The sequence below is a fragment of the Rhipicephalus sanguineus genome, chromosome 9, assembly GCF_013339695.2.
Source record: "Rhipicephalus sanguineus isolate Rsan-2018 chromosome 9, BIME_Rsan_1.4, whole genome shotgun sequence".
NCBI classification, from domain to species: domain Eukaryota; kingdom Metazoa; phylum Arthropoda; class Arachnida; order Ixodida; family Ixodidae; genus Rhipicephalus; species Rhipicephalus sanguineus.
In genome coordinates this window covers 59,694,512-59,714,542 of record NC_051184.2, presented here as the reverse complement: position 1 = coordinate 59,714,542, position 20,031 = coordinate 59,694,512, and the positions used below count along the sequence as shown (strand labels likewise).

The 20,031-nt window shown below is 45.8% G+C and overlaps 1 protein-coding gene across 1 annotated transcript in view; it reads right to left on the bottom strand.

The window, feature by feature from the left end:
• Window positions 1–1,534: 1,534 nt before the first annotated feature.
• The window catches only part of LOC119405560 (zinc finger protein 431-like), a 48,627-nt gene continuing 30,130 nt past the window's right edge, over window positions 1,535–20,031 (bottom strand). The window contains exons 3-6 of the mRNA XM_049419441.1: window positions 12,473–12,652; window positions 7,859–7,932; window positions 5,892–6,024; window positions 1,535–2,261 (exon numbers count right to left, since the gene is read on the bottom strand). Coding sequence (XP_049275398.1) covers window positions 1,742–2,261; window positions 5,892–6,024; window positions 7,859–7,932; window positions 12,473–12,652 — 907 coding nt within the window. The 3' untranslated portion in view covers window positions 1,535–1,741. The remainder of the gene's footprint in view (window positions 2,262–5,891; window positions 6,025–7,858; window positions 7,933–12,472; window positions 12,653–20,031) is intronic.

The following is a 20,031-nucleotide window of genomic DNA, read 5'->3' as shown; positions in this document are numbered from 1 at the left end:
GTTACGTGATCCCACACAGGCGAGGCGTATGTGGGGTCGACACACACAGGCGAGGCAATAATGTGGCCTTGTGCCGCATGTCAATAACACACGATGTTGCAGCTGAGTTGTCGGGTCAACACGGCCGGGTGTTTATTAAGGCCTCGCATTCGTAGGGTCGGAAGAAAGCGCCGCATAGTCACCGACGGCACAGTAGCAAAACTGTCACAATCCAGCAGATGTACTTTAACCTCCTTCGGATGAAACTTGTAAACAGGCATGGTACCACTGTTGAAACACGCATGACCGTCGTCTCTGCTACACCGCAAGGTGTGTTTGCAGAGTTAGCAGTTTATTGAGCAGACCTTCTAATCCTTTCTGCACATCTTCTATTATAGTTACTGAGAAAATATTGATTTTTACCACTCCGAGTTACGTAAGTTACATATTGTGAGTCAACGCACTCGCACATCTGGGTGAGAAGTTCTCCCTCATTATCGACCAATGTTGTGTGATGGTCAAGCTCGACTCTAATTATACCTTGAGGCCGTATGTTAATTTTGCGTTTTTGTTGCAATGCTGGAACGCATTGTCCGCCAACGGTAAAAAAAAAACTTGAATCTATAGCTGCTGAGCTCTTTATCAAATGATGCGGCCCATATTGCAATGAAAAACTAGCTTAAAACTTGGATAATCTACCGTCATGAAACAAATGTGTGAGGTCCGCAAGTTTATCATACAATGAAATACCTCATGATTTGAATCTCAAATTGTACAAGCCATGCTCCCGGAATAGAAAAAAAAACAGAAAAACACGCGGGAGATGAGTAAAAAGGGCATGCTAACCACACAAGCACTCTGTTAATCGTAATAAAAGAAAATCAACCGTCAAAATTTCACATCAGAATTCAGCAATCTGCGTACACGCCGTTTCCCGTGTTCACATTTCAGCTCTCCGGTTACACAAAAAACACAAGTACAGCCAGTTTGGATTTAGCTACAAATATCTTTGCTACAGCTACGTTACCATGCAACAGTCCCAGGTGTACGAAGAGGCAACACTGGGGAGAATCAGCAGTACTCTTCAGCGCTGAACCATTGCAAATAGTCCTGACGATGACGACAAAGAAAGCCGTACAATGTTGCTTACTCTTGCTTACTACGTGCATTTCAGGCAGATGTTTTTCACGAAGAATAAAACACGCTTCTCACAGGCACGTTTTTATATTTTTTTGTTACTTTAAACAAGAACAACAGTATTGTTTTGCACTGCTTTGCCCTTGAAGCGTCTTGAAGTAAACGTTGACTTATACGACTGACTTGTGAGCACGACAACGCACGTGTGCTTGTTACGAGGTATGAAGCTAGTTAAATATCTAAAAACCTCCCCTAACCAATAGCACTTCGAAATTTAGCACTTATATTCATCGAAGGTTCCGTATCCCAACTTTTCTTTGCACGCGAATGTCTGATTCCACATTTCGGCGGTGAAGGAATACGCAGCCTTGCGAATATGGAGGTGCCCATGTGTGGTTGTCGTTAGGTATGTATGAGGTAAGTTCAATTTCTGAAACTATCGCCTAACCAATAGCACGTCAAAATTCAGCACTCATGTTTATCGATGATTTCGTATTAAAACTTTTTGTTTATGAATGAATGATTCCACATTTCGCCAGTGAAGGGATACTGAGTCACGGGAATGTGGAGGTGATCATTGATGCATCGTTTTTATAAGTGATTGTGTTCTTTTTTTTTGGCAGGCTCACGTTTTCTTGTTTCTGTGCGTGCGTTGATGCCTTTTAAGATCTGACGATGTGGTTGATGAATACTCACACATGTTGCATTTATAAGGCCTCTCGCCCGTATGAGTACGTTCATGTACACGAAGATGTTCTCGCCGTGCGAATGATTTTGTGCATGTCGTGCATTTGAAGGGCCTCTCGCCTGTATGCGTGCGGCTATGATTCACGAGAGTACAGTTGTGTGCAAATGATTGACCACATCCCTTGCAATGATAGGGCTTCTCGCCGGTGTGAATGCGGCGATGTACATTGAGATTACCCTTTTGTGAAAATGATTTGTCACATGTGTCGCAATGATAGGGCTTCTCACCTGTGTGAGTGTGGCGATGTCTCGCGAGAGTGTCCTTGCTTTTAAATGAATTGCCGCATATTTCGCGCTTGTGGCCTCCTTCCCCTGGCGTTTTCTTGCAGCGGTTCATGTCGCTGTAGACACCGTCGATATCTTCTCGCTTTCCCGCTTGTTTGGAGCCAGTACCAATCCTGCGAGAGACCAGACAACATTATCCAATACGGCACATAGATTGTTCTTGGGAAGGACAGCATCCTGATTTTCTCGATATAAAGATTGGCGAAAAGGTTATAGCTTTTATGAGAAGCCGATTCGCTCCATCTTGCTCCTGTGCATCGGGAACTTGTATTTATTCATCGTTTCCTTTGTTCAGGAATAGTTGAAGACTTCTGAGTTTGATGGCCGGAGATGTTGAAAGTTGAGAAAAGAACACAGCTGCCCTTCTGATGACATGCATACAAAACTGGTTTTTGAATGGATGAGTAATGCCCACTTGTACAGTACATCTCAATGGGAAAGACGGTAAATACAGTTTATTTGTCGAAACAAAATTCTTCGTGTGTTCTAAACGTCATAATGAGAAGCATTGAGGATAAAGTTACGAGGTGTGCCGTCGGACGTGAAACTGCGTGCACTGAATAAGAGCATGTCGCATAGCAGTTATGGAGCAGCTTACGAGGCGCTTGCATTGCTACTAACTTCTAGCCGACATTTGCATAGCTAATTATTGGTAAGAACTCATCTTACTGAGCATGAGCTCTTATCTGAGCACATCCTGACAAAAACAACATAATGTAGTTCGGCATCCTCTGTGCGATAATATGCTGAATTGTTTCATAATGAAACTGAACTTACCGCGGGTGAATGGCTATCTTTCACCTCACAACGAAAATACCTTTAAAAGATCACGGCGGTTTACTGTGCTGTAACAAAGGTTACCAAAATGTGTGCTTCTGCATCGCTGACTGCGACTGGCTTCCGCAGTACGCAGCAAAACGTATTGTGGAGCTGTTCATGCCCCGTTGATCTTCTTTACGTTTGTACAACTGTACTGCTTCCCATTACCTCCAAAACACTACTCATGAAATGTCGTGCTGTGCATCAACGCACGAGTGACGTAGTAAACTTAGTCACGCACAAAATTTACAACAGCAGGTCACAAAACGCACAAGAAAGTATTAATTAGAAGAAATGAATTACCAACGAGCAATTCCACTGGACTGCCTTCACAGTAAGTGTTGCTAATTAGGACTGTGACCATGTCACTATTTACAAGCCCTAGAATTAGGTTAGCGATACACTACATCACTTTTGTCCACTATAGATGTATTACACGGCGCAGTTCACAAAAAAACATGGCATCATTTTAAAATGTTTCCGTTGTACATACACAGTCTGAGTAGCTCACGCTTCCCTTTCACACAAACACACTATGCTGGAAACTGCCGCTGATGTGGTATTTTAGGCGTAAATATGTCTATTTGTGTGCTCATGGGTGGCGATCGGCGAGAGCCCTCAGCAAGAACACGGAGGCTAACAAAAACGTATAACTTTACAATCGGAAGCCACGGCCACACTGCTGTCCTGTCAAGCGCGAGCGCGCCCCGGGCTGCTCTTTGCCCTCTTCTGTTCTTGCTGGTAGCCGCAAGCGCCCCAACATATTTTGAACATTGAACATTGTTTATTTTGCAGGAAAAAAAATACAAAATTTCCCTGCGGGAGGCAAAGACTAAAGGCTAAATAGCCTGACGAGGTCTTGACCTCCTGATACAGTCTGCGTCAGTGCCACATCATACACATTTACACATCAGTAACATACACATATACAAATAAGTGACATATTATACACATATTATACACATTTCAGTAGTATGAGATATTACTTGGTTTTATGCTATCATATTCATGTTTTTTTTTTCATACATATACATTCACAAAGATTTATACATTCAGAACGTGCTTACTTCTGCACACATACACAAAAATGTTTTACAAGAAACAGGCTTCTTTCTACATAATATACATTCGGAATATAATTTTCATAAAGAGAAAACAATATTGGAATCAAACGATTCTGTTTTAATATCATTGTTCACAGCAAAGAAAAAAAAGAAAAGGGAATCAACTAAGTATACAAGTATTCCTAAATGTAAATGCCTATGGATCCACTATGACGTTAGTCGAAAGAAGAAATGATTTATGATGACATTTAAATTTTTTTGTTTTCAGTGTGAAGTCTATATTCGATTCGTGAAGGTTTAGCAATTGTACAATCTTATAATCAATAGCCTGCTTGCCATAGTTCGTGCGTGTTTTCTTGGTTTTGCGGGTAGAATTTCTGAAGCCGTATTTTGTTGATACAATGCGTGGGAAGGAATCCTGTAGTTTATGCTTATGAATGTGTTGCATCAGCTTAAGGTTATATACTTTCCTAACAGATAGAATTTCATGTTTAAGAAAAAGCGGCTCAGTGTCTAGGTCCTTGGGATGACCTTTATATTTTTCTATTATACGGAGCATGCGCTTTTGCAAGATGAATATTCTGTCGTAATTTGTCTTAGTTGTTGTTCCCCATACAAGCATTCCGTATAGAAGTTTGGAGTAAAACATGCTATAATACAATGATTTAGATAGCCATGAAGGGAGGAGGAAAGCGATCTTACTCAAGCACCCTACAGAACGAGCTAGATCTGCCAAGAGACTATTGACGTGCGGTGTCCATGATAAGTGCTCGTGAAACCAGACTCCCAGGAATTTTTGTGTGCTGACTTGTTTGAGTCGCTGATCGTTAAACGAAATTACTATATTATCACTGATGCGCTTGTTAATGGGCCTGAACATAATAAATTTGGTTTTTTGCGTGTTCAATTTTAGTTTGTTTTTTGTTAGCCAACCTGAAAGTTTCGAGAGGTATGTATTTGTTGAAGCTTCTACTTCCTGAATGGTGGAGCCTGTGAAAAATATACTTGTGTCGTCAGCGAACATTTTAATTTCGGGTGTATACTGGACCTCTGCAATATCATTTATATATAAAAGGAAAAGCACGGGGCCTAAAATGAACCCTTGTGGAACTCCTTTCTTTATGCTTAAATACTCGGATTTTTCACTGTCTATACTAACAAATTGTTGTCTGGATGATAAGTAGCTTTTAAATAAATCAGAGACTACTCCTCGAATTCCATAGCGGCTTAATTTCAACAGTAAAATATGATGGTCAACAGAATCGAACGCTTTACGCAGGTCAAGGAAGACACCTGACGTGAACATTTTATTTTTAATATTTTCTATTATGCGGCTTTTTACATCAATTAGTGCCTCTTCCGTGGTTTTATTTTTGCGAAAACCATATTGATGCGGTGATAAGATGTTGTATTTCTCAAGATATTTCACAAGGCGCGTATTTATACATTTTTCATAAATTTTTGAGAAGACAGGTAATACGGATATCGGACGATAATTTGTTAATTCACTAGTGTTGCCACCTTTATGAATGGGTGTAACTTTGGCCACCTTAAGTTTTGTTGGGAAGATTCCAATCAGAAAGGAATAATTTATCAGATATGCTAATACGGGACTAAGTATAGATGCGACGGCTTTAACTGGAGCCACCTTTACGTCATCATAACCACTCGCAACGTTTGTCCTTAGTTCTTTTATATATCGGTAGACTTCCTCTGGTAATACTTCGTGCAGTACGAGAGAGTTCAAGAGAGAGTTACATACGAGATCGTCGGTGGAGCCATAATTGAACCAACTATGACACGTATTCAACGCTATTTGAGTAGATTCTATGGAAATAACACTTCATACGTAGCCCTTACCTCGCGTTGTTTCCAGCGGATGTAGCGGCATCCATGTCCGCATGGCTTGTGCTGGGAACTGCGTCATCGCCGGCCCAGCTACTGGACATTGGGAGCGGCAAATGTGTCTTCTTTTCGGCAGTATGCGCACGTTCTGAAAGCAAAGATAGTGGTTCGTCACTGTGAAACAATGACGCAAACACTAACAGGGAAGAAATCGCAAAAGTCATAGTTTTCTAGAGAAGCCGTGACAAGGGAACGGGTGACCAATGCCACCAGCCTAAAGACTGTTTTTAAAAGATGCAATAAATGGGGCCAGAAAACACAGATGGTTGCCTAATAAAATTTCGAACGCTGACTAAGGGAGCTCGTGCAATATTGCATTCTTAGTATGTTTCTCGTCCTTTCTTTCAAGTTGCAGTGCGTGCTTCGTTTTATAACATTTTCGCGTTTTTGCACTGCATATATTCGCTACTTAAGCGTTACGTAGGCCTTTCTAATTACTTCATAATATCTCTGAAATTGCTAGGAAAATTCTGGAGGTGCTATCACCCCTGCGAAGTCGTTTTCGCCCGGCGCTTTTTATCGTAGTTTACGTATACCTTTGCTGCCGCTAAGAGAGGGTTATCAATGTGGTCCCGAGGTGGCCACATTGTTGCCGGCTGGTGGGAGTGATGCTACGCGAGGTTGTGAGGAGGGGAATTTTTTCTATTTCGGGGTTTGACGGGGCCGTAGATGGTCGTCTCTCGCGGGAAGTCCGTGGTTGCAATACCACGGCTCGCACCCGCGGACTCCCGTGGTGATTCGAACGTCGACGACGCCGCATTCACGGCATTTGTATTTGCTATGTTGTTTGCGTGTTGTATTGGCATTTTATTGGGTTATTTAACACGTTAGATTCGACTGGCGTGCTCACCATTGTTTAATAGCTGTTAACAAATGTCCACGTGTTTGTTGACACGTGGACAGACTATGCGGTGACAAACTATGCGACAAAGATGAAAAGAATATGTGGATTCTATTTTAGGGGCGAAGCTCCTTAAAGCGGCACCCGTTCGTCCCCGTCGTAGTGCGTAACCAGTCTTAACGCTAGCACCAAATCTTGACCTCCAAGGTGGTGCCGGTGGGAGATTTTTCCTGTGCGTTGTTGAACAATAAAAAATTCGCACCGTGCGCGTTAACTAAAAGCCGAATTCTTCTGTCTCTCATTCCCCATTAGCAGCCATTGGCATGTTCCAGTAGGAAACGTTAGTAGAAGTAGAAGTGTAAGTGTTAGCGTGTTAGCTAAAAGCCGACTTCTTCTGTCTCTCATTCCCATTAGCAGCCATTGTTTACCTCCAAGGTAGTGCCTGGTGAGATTTCTCCTGTGCGTGATTAAACAATAAAACTTTTTTTGTTCAGAACGCCGTTGATTGATGAAATAAACCAACGAAAGACGCCAGATGTTTTCTAAAAGCAAAACGAAAAGACTCCAGATGTTTTCTAAAAGCAAAACGAAAAGGCGCAAGATGTTTCTCCTCTCCTACGGTCCAAGCATCGGGACGATGCTTTTTCAGATGGGGGCAATGCCACGCCCACTTCTTGTTTTGGTTTGAATTATTCGGTTTTGACCAGCTAGGACGTTTATCAACGATCGACGCTGTCCGCAAAGCAGTGCTCCAGAAGCTTCGCGATTGCAGTAGATCGTTGTGTTAAGATTGCGTGCCGCACGCGAATGTTCCAGCTTTGTCGAGAGATAACGCCGCCACCAGCGATATTGCTGGAAAGTTCGATAGCCCCTGTATAAAAGCCGACGCGCTTTACCGCTTGTGAGTTGATCGACGATCGACGCTCTGCTCGCCGCTGTCAGTCTATTGCTGTAGCTTGCCTTTCAGTTTCCCGACCACAAGTTCGGCCAAATAAAGATTTTCATCTGTGACGTGCTGAGTGCTGCCTTGTTCGACGTCACGACCACGTGACAATATTAGGGAAGACATTCCGGCACATACCACAGCGGACGTCTGTGCCTTCGTCCTGTTCGTTCGTTGTGTTTAGTTCTGCATTGCAGTTGTCATCGGGGATCCTGCAGACAGAAAACATTTTCGTCTTAGGTGATGCAGTCCCAACAATAAGACAGTCACGAAACTATGGCAGTAAGGAAAACAGAGCGCTAACACCACGCTCAATATAGTCGAGTGTATATATAACTTATCCAATATGCAGTACCAACACAGCTTCGCTTGTGCCGAAATATGGCCGTATTGCGCGAAACGCCTTCCTGTAACACAATGAAGAAGGGCATTGTGGTGTAAACAGATTAAGCTTATTTGGATTATTAACGCTAAACATTGCACGTTGTAAACGGTATGTATCATGAGCACAAATGCATAAGGCCTCACTTACGATTGCATTGCAAATTTTTGTCCTGCTAACAGAGCGGACTTAAACCACATTATTGGGCATGTTAGAACCGGCTCTTCTCCCCCGTAATCTTCGTAAAGCTTTAAGTAGCCGGGAGCTGCGGCGGGCTTCTATGCGCAGCTAGAACCGTGAACTTCAGGAGGCTTTTTCGAGTTGGGCTGAAGTACTAGACGAGGCCTACCGCGAGATAAGAAAACCTCCCTCACCTTGTCGCAGCCCCTTTCTTTTTAGGAGGCGATAAAATTAAGTTGTTACTCTCCTCCGTGAAGTGGCTCCCTTTTACATTTCGGTGCGTCGTGTCTGCCCCAGACAGGTCGCGCCATATATATTACTGAGATAGCGGGAAGGCATCGCATAGCAAAGCATTCAACTTCACGGATGGCCATCGTATGCAGGCTCTTTCAATTGCAAAAGTTAACGTGACTTCAAAGATTGTGGTGGCTGCGAGTTTACTCCCATTCCTCTAGTATGCATGCAGCACCTCACAATAAGAGAAAACTCTTTGCTATGGTGCTATGCTGTATGTTGACGTGGTGTGATGCTTAGTGACACAAGGCCAAGATGTGGCGAGAGAGTGCCATAACAGCTCACATAAAAATTCAGTGGACTTGTGACTCGATGTGGCATTGCTGTAAAGAGGCCTAGAAGTCGATAGCTGTAAATTGCTCAAATGTACAGTAATTAAAACTACCATAACTCTGGTAGGCGATTGAAAGGAGTATAGGGCGTGCAGTAAGGTTCAAATTATGCAACATGTAGTAAAAAATATATAGCGAGGGGCACATCAGCGCTCTCAGGTGCCTTGCGTACAAGCACGGCGCTATACTGTTGTTCGCCATTAGCCGGTCTCATTATTTCGCTCTCAAAGTTTATTTAAGGAACTTCTACGGTTGCAGGAATATTGGGATAAGTACGGCACTTTTGAGGGAACGATTATCTCAGTAGGTTTGCTTATTTTCGTCCCTGCATACTTCAGAATGGGTTACACATAACGACACTTTCATACGCTGGGAGAAGCACGCGACATCACGCCATTTTGGGGCAATAGGGACCTCAAGTGTGATTAGCGGCAGCATGCATGCGTTCAGTTAAGCCTTCGTGAGCACCTTAATTGAATTGACCTTTCTTTAAGGTGACCCTTACTTCATGTCGGTTACCAAAGTGACCTCCATGTTCCCACCGCTTGTCCTCGGCATTGCTTCGTGGATGCTGCTGGATATCCGAGGCCGGAAGTTGATGCTCCCATTCTCGAAATTTTCTATATAGTCGTGAAAGCGAATGCATTTGATAATCAGTGAAAATAGTTCGCGAGTTTGGTCTTAACAAAAAACTAGCACCTGTTGTAGTTCGTGACGCTGTACTTTTTTTCTGCATTACGAAACGTTTCGTTGACGCTGCTAAGCTTAATGCTAGCGTTTCTTATCCCTCGTTACGCTTTTATCGTGACATATCTGTGCAACTGGCTATTCGGTGTAAGTCGTGGGTTCGATCCCGGCCGCGGCGGACGCATTGCTGTGGCGGAGAAATTCTAGAGTCCCGTGTACTGTTTGATGTCACTGTATGATGAAGACCGGGCGGTGGAAATTTCCAAACACACAGATATTATTATTGTTCGGTGGTGGCTCCTGCTAGAGTTGCCAGGTTTGGCTACTTTTCTGGGATGGTGGCGGCAGAAAAGACAGTCTTGTCTACTTGGCTACGTTTAGATGCGAAGCATCTTATGGCGGAGTTCAAACCGGTGGTGGTGATGCGCTGCGTGACCACCGTTACTGCGCATGCGCAAACCCTCCCCACACACACCTCTTCTCCCCCCTATCCACTACCCCTCTCCCCTCCCCTCTCCAATCTCCCTTTACCCCCCGCTCCCCTCCCCACTTTCCCTTACGCCTCCCCCTCTCCCCTTCCCCCTCTCCACTTCCCATCCCCCTCTCCCATCCCCCTTCTCCCTTCCTCCCCTCTCACTCTCTCCACTCACCTCTGAAACGCGGGCTCTACATGCCGAAATGCTGCTTCGCATCGCCTCATGGTCCCCTTTAGCGGGAGATGGTGTGAGCTTTTCGCTGCTTTCTTGCTCACTCGACTTGAACCAAATTATCAATATCTGGTGACGTCGCAGCCACTAGGGTTCGATCTTGCGGTGTCAGAACTTGGTGGGCCAGGCGTGTTTTCAGCTCCGAAAGTCGAATTTGACACTTGAGTTACACAAATAAGAACGCTTTTGGATCTATGGCTAGCAGACGGGGAAAACTGCTCCATGGCGCCTCATTTTGAAGGCCACCCGTTGCTTACGCGTCTTTAAGCGGTAATTGTGTAAGTGAGCAGGACAGCCCAACCATGGAAACATGGAATGAAAGGACGGAAGTGAGCAGGACAATAGCGTCTAGGGCGCGCTGTACTCAATGACATTGTAAATCGCATAGCCGACAAACTTCTCCTGTCATTGTTTTATGCCTTGTGTCACCATGCGAGAAATGACTGCCAAGCTACATTTTATGCTTCAATTAAAAAAAACGATCATTTTTAGCGCATTCATGCCGTACTCGTTTTTATTTTCACCATAAGCATTACGTTTATTCTTTCTAAAAGCAGTCGCACAACACGGGTGGAAAATCTTTGTAACAGCGCAGCAATTCGTTATCCTGCAAGAAATGATTGTTAACGAGACACTGAACGAAATTTTTGCTGCCAAGATTTACAGCCAAATTGAAAGATTGGTTGGCGATATTGATAGACGAAACCTTGATTTCAGGCAGAAACTAGAGGAACTTAATAAATTTATTGCGTACTTCAGAGCGTGCCGCGTCTAGCGGCCGCGCCGTAGACTAGAGGAGGTGATGTTTGGTCACGTTTCAAGCACCGGAAATGGTCATGCCAACAATGCCAGCCGTCGCCCTCGTCTCTCAACCCGCTCAGCTCTAAGCGCGGTTCCCGGGACTACTACGAACGGCACCGGCAGTGCACAATGCTTCCAGCTGGGGTAAAACGCCTAAGTGGTGGGGCACGCCTCAGCGCCTTTGTGGAAGAGGAGAGTGAGTTGTAGAGGAGAGGTGGAGAAGGGGAAGAGGAGGACACGAACACGTGCACCCCGCATGCGCTTCGGTGAATTTGACATCACGGCTAGCGCTGGCGTGCAGCCGCCTCGCGCTAATAATCCGCCAAAAATACATGAAATAAACTCTGCTTATTGAACAGGTGCGTCTTCCGAATAGCATTTGAATGTTTCATCTACTTGGATGGTGTCGTCGTATTCGCCCCCAGATTTGAGGGATGCATCCGACGCCTTGGGAAAGTACTTCAAGCAATCATGACATCCGGACTCACCCTTAAGCTAGAAAAGTGCCTCTTCGCGTACGAGGAGCTCTTGTACTCGGGCCACGTGATTAGCAAGTCTGGAGTTCGCCCCGACCAAGCAACAACTGCTCATCGTATAATATGTGATGACGCCATCATGTGACGATAGGTAACGTGACGTCACAAGTTTTTGCGTTCTGGGCCGCGATGATGATGTCATATGGTGATGAAATCACAGAACGATGATTTTTGTACTACTCGTGTTGACGCCGCTGACGAGGGACGCTGACGCGGGACGCCGGTCATATTTCGCATTTCGTCAGGCATCTAATGTGTTCGCCTTGAAAGTGAAGAGCTATGCTAGAATTCACCTGATCCTGTCTTAACGATGAAAAAAAATCTCAGTAGTACGTGGCTCCTCTGAAATGGATGTAAGGCTATAAACACCACTAAAAATGAAAGACGAAGTCTGTATTGCAAGGAGACCGAGCACACAGCGTTAGCTTATTTGTTGTGATAACCAGGCTAACTATTTTTTTCAGCCGTAATTCAGCTCTGGTCTTAAGGAATCAAAATTAGACCACATGTGCTTTTCAGGATGTTACTCGTTATTTCGAAGCATTCAGCCAAGCTCAGAAGTACTGTGAGAAATTGTCAGATTTCCTACTAGGGAAACTTTCGCTGCAATTTCGTCACGTCAGCAGTGTTCTTGCTTTACGTGTTTCCGGAAGATTGGGCCATGATTGCATTCAGCACCTCGCTACTGGCAACAAAACCACCTTGCGCCTGTATGCCTTATCTTGTGTTCGTTCATGTTGTCCTCGCGGGAAAGTTTGCGTCCGCACACAGCACTCGCACAAGGCTTTTCGCCGGCGCAACTGATATAATGCATTTCAAAAATAGAAGGATACTTGAAGAACTTGCCGTATGCAGGGCACCGATGCCTTCCATTCATAATGTTGCCGTCCACGTGGATCTCGAGGTCGGCCGCACAGGTAAATTCCTCCATGCAGAAGGAGCACACCCAGGGTTTGTCATCGGCCGAGTTTCCTTGCGGTTGCTTCGATGCTTCGGCACTTCTTCCAGGCCGGCTGCAAGATGACGATTGAAAAACGTTTAGAAGTGTTCCAGCGAAGCTGTCCGTGGCTAGGGCGTGTCCTTCGCCCGCAGGCCACAACCAAAGAGGGTTTTGAAAAAAAAACACCCACAGATCCCGCGCATTGTGGGAATCGATGTCGCGCGAAGCAGTCAACGAGCAAGTCTTATGCAGCATGTTTGGTTTTTCTTCGAACTAAGGGCTACGATGTGCATCAATGTGTTCCACAATGAATGTGGACAATGTGGTCTTTGTGCACATTATGTCTATGAGGGCATGTCGAGGGTTTACTGTAGACACGCTGACTACACTGGCGCCTAAAGGGTAGCATCTGGCTTCATGTAACCTCGGCACTCACGTTCCAGCACTTACGTCAGTTTTATAGAAAAAAGCAACTCGTTATGCTGCTATGATCTGCATATCATCAGAAGCGGTGTTTGATGTATTCCTACGGAGTCGAGCAACGCTTGAATTGAGCTTGCTGAGTCACAGGAGTATATATTTAATATTCATTTACAGTGTTATGAAGACGAATGGCCAACACTGGAACCGCAGTTGACGTTGACCCAGCGTGTGTTTTTCAAAAGCACTTTCAAGCACTTGTGTGGCTCGTGGCAGAATGCTTGAGTGACACGCTGAATAGCTGGGTTCGATTCCAGCTCGAACCGATATTTTTATCCATTGAGTTTACTCCAATTTTTGCATCACTCACAATGCCGCCAATGCGGGCACCGGATTTCTCGCAACACCGGTTATCGTGTAAAAATTTTCGAAGTCTTTTCTCGCAGTTCCTGTCTCGCTATAGACTGAATCACCTGTGGTGCATAGCTGAACGGCAGGCAGGCAGGCAGAAATACGGACGGACGGACGGACGGACGGACAGACAGACAGACAGACAGACAGACAGACAGACAGACAGACAGACAGACAGACAGACAGACAGACAGACAGACAGACAGACAGACAGACAGACGACAGACAGAACAGGACAAGACAGACAGGACAGACAGACAGACAGACAGACAGACAGGACAGACAGACAGACAGGACAGACAGACAGACAGGACGAGACAGACAGCAGACAGACAGACAGACGGACAGACAGACAGACAGAAGCAGAAGACAGCAGACAGACAGACAGACAGACAGACAGACAGAAGACAGGACAGACAGACAGACAGACAGACAGACAGACAGACAGGACAGACAGACAGAAGACAGACAGACAGACAGACAGACAGACAGAACAGACAGACAGGACAGGCAGGCAGGCAGGCAGACAGGCAGGCAGACAGACTAGACAGACACATTTGTCTCAGAAAATTGGCCTTTCGGGTGGTGCCATTCATCAAGCGCTTTTGCCCGCTTGATTTAAACGCTAGGCTAATTATAAAAGACCAAATCGTTGTTCCCGACGAAAGTAATCTATTGCAATGAGTATTGATCACTTGATCGCCAATTTAACTCGCCTATACTTTCAGGCTTCTTAAGGAAACTTGTAACACAAAAGCACGCGTCGAGCACTATATGTTGCAAAAGATTACTAATTTAAAACTGGTAGGTCGTGTCAAGAATTTTCTGATTTTTCTCCAGTACACGACAAAGCTTTACCTTGCCTCTGGTAAGGTGGTGGATTCTTGGTTTCAGTTTCGAGGCATAAGTTCCCCTTAAAACGTACGTGGCACAGGTATTGGCCGAATCCCACTACTTACTGCTGGTCCAGTAAAAATAAAGCAGGGAGCACAGGGGCGGCAAGCAGTACTTAAGATAGCGCGCGAAACGCCGAGAGCATGCCCAAACTAGACGACTCATGTCGGGACAAAGAGAGGCACGCTGCTCAAATGGAAGACTTTAAAGGAACGTACGCTGATTTCAAGAAATACTGTCAGGACGGAGTTTTGGGATTTAGCTGCAGAGGGAGTGATCGGCTACTGTTAAAATATATGTGTCACATATGATGTAAGCTAAATGAATTCGCTTGTATTCCATCATTACCGAGCGGACTACCAGCTCACTTTTTTGTCTGCCCAGTAACGCTTGGTTTTGCAGGACCATCGTCGTTTAAGCCCGACCCTTTCCGCAGCAAAGACGTTTTCCTTCTTATCTGACATTTCCTGATTAAGGGACGACGTCTGGGTGAAATCTGTGCAATGTGACGTCACCTCGAGCCTACTAGAGAAAGCAATCAACGACGCGTTGTGTTTTTTTAAGTTATTTGTTGTAACCGGTACAAACAGCACGAAAATTTTATCACGCCTGCGCAAAAGCGTGGCTTCGTTTTTCCCTGAACAGATGACTAAAGCCGGCTAGAGGACAAAAATAAACTCCACTGAAATGGCAGCGACACACATGGCCTATTTGCCAGTCCGTACAACTAATAACAATAGTTCTTGGTGTTCGAAGTCCCAAAACCACGATATGATTATGAATGCGCTGTAGTAGAGGGCTCTGGAAATTTCGACCACTTTGGTGTCCTTAGCATGCCCCTAAGTCTAAGCACACTGGTGCTCTTTGCATTTAGCAACCATAGAAATGCAGCCGTCGTTGTCGGGAATCCAACCCGCGCCCTCGAGAGAAGCAGCGCGACACTTTTGTGCTAAGCTACCATGGCGAGTGTTACCGCCCCCCAATTGTTTTTCCGTGGCAACATTCGTTTTACTCTTACAGCTACCAGGCTAATGTTTTCGCTGATCCATGCAAGGAAGCCGAAAAGTGTTAAAGAATTATCAGTGCGGCGAGACCCGGATAATATTTTTAAGGAACGTATGCCACAGTCTTAATTGCAGGTTCCTTTTGTACGTATCTGCTTTAACGCAGAAAAACTCACCGGGAAAGGTCTAATGGAACATCCTGGAAAAAGTCCAACGAAGCATTCTGTGAAAGTGCGCGTCTCCTGCTCGGTGCTATGTCGTGGTAGAGAAATTCAGGAGGCCTGTTTCCGTCGTTTCTTCCGTCGGCCATGTCTGATGCTGCGACTGGGCAGTACTGACGTCTCTTACTAACAGCGTCTTGCCGAGCCCCAGTGCATGCGCATGCCTTTTGCTGAAAGAGGCACGGAACGAATTGTGCGCACGAAATCCTAGCCTAACACTGGTTATCTAAAATAAAAACGAGATGGCAGAGTGTGCCACTGTTCAAACACTAAGCATGTGCTCTAAGCGTCATGACTAGCTTATTTCCTTGCAGATTGAGTTTGATGCAGATTGATTGATACCCTGCACAAGAAGTATGGCAACCTTGTAGCCATTCTTTCCGAACACCTTTCAACGCCTTGTATGCGGTGAAGCTTTATACAGTGAGACCTGTTACACATAACAGTGCACATGCCCCCCTATCTTTGCTATAATTTACTTGAACATTAGAAATGTCTTTATCTCAGGCAAGAAAGAAAAAAAGACAAAGACTTAGGCAGATCCCACGTACCGTGGGAATCGATGTTATGCGAAGCATGCGCGGGAAAGTGACTGTGGCGTAATTTTTCACATTGAGCGAAACGTGACGCCATGACTGTAGTGACATGTGCAAATGGAATCCGCACGCAGATATGTTGAAGAATCGGACATGTGTTATATAACCAGGTTACAGTTGTGCAACGATGCCAACAGCCACATTGATGTTATCAACACCAGACGCGGTAAGCTGATATGTAGTGCTTATATTCTTCCATACTGGATAGCACGAATTCGAACAGGACAAAGAAGAAACATAGATGTACAGGACAGGCGGTTCTCGCAACTAATCTGTAGTCAGAAATATTCTATAGAGATATACACAGCCGAGTGGCACGCGCAGGCGCACTGCACGTACGTTACAGTCACAGTTGCAGTTGTTACAGTTGTTATGCTTGTACTTGTACATCAAAATGGACGATGCATGCACGTTTTGCGAACTCGCGTGCATATGTGGAAGAGGTTCTTGACAGTTCTTGAACAAGGTCACCATCATTGTGATCAGTCAGCACCAGCAGCTGTACAGGACTTGTTATCGGATCCGCTCGTAATCGCGGCTACAAGGGGTCTAAGTATAGTGAAGTGCAAGGTATAGTACAGCTGGTGGAAATCGTGGATGCCTTTTACGAAGAAATGATCTGTGATACCACGGTTTTTGCGTAATCCACGGTTTCTGATGCCACGGTTTTTGCGTAATCCACGTCGTCCACGTTGCGGACCACACGGACGAGTGGATGGTAGTCGAGCGTCTACAGGGGTGTTCTGTCTTCAGCTCCCTCAATTTCTAGCGTGAGCCGAAGTGGTGTGACGCTTACGGTACTCGGCTGCTGAGCCGAAGGTCGCGAGTTCGATCCCGGCCGCGGGGGTTGCATTTCGATGGAGGCGAAAGGATAAAGGCCCGTGTACTGTACGATGTCAGTGCACGTTAAAGAACACTGGTTAAAGAAAACTGGAGCAATGGTGAAAATTTCCGGAGCCCTCCACTACGGCATCTCTCATAATCACATCTTGGTGTTGGGACGTACAACACCAACAATTCTTATTATTTTAACTTTCCTCGCTAGTGAATGTGTATGTTCGTGGTTGCTGTGTTGATTGAGATTCTGTTATCACCTGTGGCACATACCCGCATAACATGAACTCTGGTATGCAGGTATGTGCCACACGTGTTTGAGAGAAAGGGTTTCATGACGTACGCGACAGGTATTTTGCGTTACTCATGTCATGACTAGTGAATCGTGTTCGTCATACACTGATGCTCTGCTATGCGTATTGTGCTATATCACAACCTATGTAGATGACCAGAAGAGCGCCCAGTTGTAGGCGGCCAGATAGATACATAGATGGATACGTAGATAGAAACGGCCAAAGTGCCTGAGGTTCGCTAAGAAATGCTTCGCATTTAAAAAACTTTGAAGTCCCTTCGAACATGTGCAAGGACACCGTCACGGAAATCGAAAATTATGCAGAATTTTTTTTAGCTGAGAAGCACTGCTGGCACTCATTTGTTCACAATATTAAGACGAAAGTGTTTTATGCCGGTGTCCACCACGGCTCCACTGACGTATTTCCGTCGCGGATATGACGTTGTAAAACATAAAGACTAACAGTTGGCGAAGAAAAAAACTAAAATGAAAAAGTTCCGTCACCGGGAGTCGAACTTAGGACCCCTCGCTCCGCAGCGCGGGGGGCGCGAAACGATTCGGCCACAGACCGCACGTTCTTTGTCATGCTTACGGCGAGCTATTTATAGGACACCATTTGCGGGTGGCGGTACTCGGAGATCAGTGGTTCATCGGCGTGTTTTCGTTATCACTAGAGAGACGGCGCGAAGGGCTCGAAAAGCGCGCTATAAAGGTCGTCGCCCCACGCGCATGAGCGCGCGCCTCTACAGGACGTGGTCGATCGTGCGCGGGTTTATCTCGTGATCGCGGTGGTTTGTACGTCTTGTGCTCTCACCGCAAGTTTGCGTTGAGAGCACGAAGATCACTTCGCTCACTGCAGCGGCCACTTTTGCGAAAGGAGCGCGCTGCTCACACAGAAATAAGTTACAACTGTCACAGTTAGTTCGCGCTCTTCCTGTGTATGTTCGTTCCGTGCGCCCTTTCTGCTTGAGCAGCGCGTTGCAAGTTTCGAGCTGCTTGCCGTTCTTTGCGTGACATTACAATTTGTTGCTGTAGCATTCATTCTTCGCGCTTGGGGCAAAAGAATGCACAACAAACGCTCAACTACGTCTGTGAAGACGCGTTTCACTTTCGTGTTGTACTGATTCCTATGGCAGAGGGATCAGCCATGCTTTTTTTTTTTATCGCGTAGAGTACGGTGTCGTAGGGAGTGATTGCGAAGAGGGGGAGTTTCCGATGCCATGGATTGCTCCGAAGATGACATGGATCACGAACGTGCTCGCAAGCCGTGTGTAAGCATCAGTGTCAGCGAAGACAAGTAACCGTTAACAATGATAACTGCTGGGGTTTTACGTTCCAAAGCCACGATATGATTATGAGGTACGCCGTATTAGAGGGCTTCATATTTTCTTGCACTGGGGGTTCTTCAACATGCACTTGAATCTAAGTACACGGGCCTCTAACATTTTCGCAATGCCTCCCGAAAGCCGCGAGAGGGTTCGAACCCGCCACTTTCGGGTCAAAATCCGTGCACCGTAACTAGATTATTACCGTGGCGGCTCACAATAAAATGAGGACTCAACGTGAACACCGCAATATGCTTAATGATTTTACATGTTTGTGCGTCTGGTCTACTTTAATACCTTTTTTAAGAGCAAGCTGTTGCAAGATTTTACTTGTAATGTATGTGGAAATGGTTCTCTCTGGCATAAAACTGTAGTACATTTATTTTAATACTCGTTTACTGAAGCTTCTAACGTACAAGGCGGCAACGAAAACCGCCGCGAAATGTAATCGCTTTTTTTGCTAGATAATTGTCTCACGATGCCGCACAGACTGCTCTTCGTCAACGCGTGTCGTGTGCCGGCAATCGCATCTCATGACCCCGTGTTCTCGAACTTTCCTTCAATCAGCGCTTCACCTTGAGTTGAGAAAGTCGATGGGAGCACCGTCTTAAGCCAGAACAAGTCGCTGCATATCAACGATAATCTGGAGCGATACTTGAGAAGCGCGGCGTCATTCTCGGTCGAGTAGCGGCGCTGTGCTCAACTCGGTCAAGTGACGGACGAACTCCAAGTCGAGGCTTGTTTAATAACGCGAGGCTTCGCCGACTTGCTTGACGCAGCGTGATTCGGGACGCTACTCCGAGCTTGAACACTGACCCCCGTATTCACAAACGCTCCTCGACTCGACCCTTCACTCGAAACGCTCCTTGAGGGCCGTTTTCCGATTCGCAAATCGCCCTGCACTCGAAACGCACCTCGACTTGAGGAAATCTCGAGTGTTTCACTTGAGATTGTCAAGGTAGCGCGGGAGCTACCTTGAATCGTTCCTTGAGTGAAGTTTCGGCGTCAGCGCGTGGCCTCCGAGATAGCGGGCCGCGCGCTCGCCATTTCGGAGGCCATGGTCAGCGTGGCTTCCATGCGGTGCGTCGCTCACTTGTTCTGCATTTCCCGATGGATCAAGCTGCCGCCCTGCTGCTGCCGTTTTGCTTTCGACAGTGAAGGTGCGCATTTACTATGGCGCTGTCTTCGAGTGGTTCGGCAACGGCTCAGGTATACTGTGGCTGCTGTGGCTCCGAGAGAGGCGGGCATGATGTCAAGAGGACTGCGCTCTTGTGCCGTGATGTGTTGCATTCCGTGCATGAGCCAATGGATTACATGCTTTCGGATAATCATCGTGCGAGTGTTCCAAGTCTTACTATGGTCGCCAGTGCTTAATGTGTATTTCGTTGAAGACCTTACGCCGCATCAGTCAAGCCCGGTGCGAAAGACTGCGCGATAGCGAAAGGAAGTGAAAGA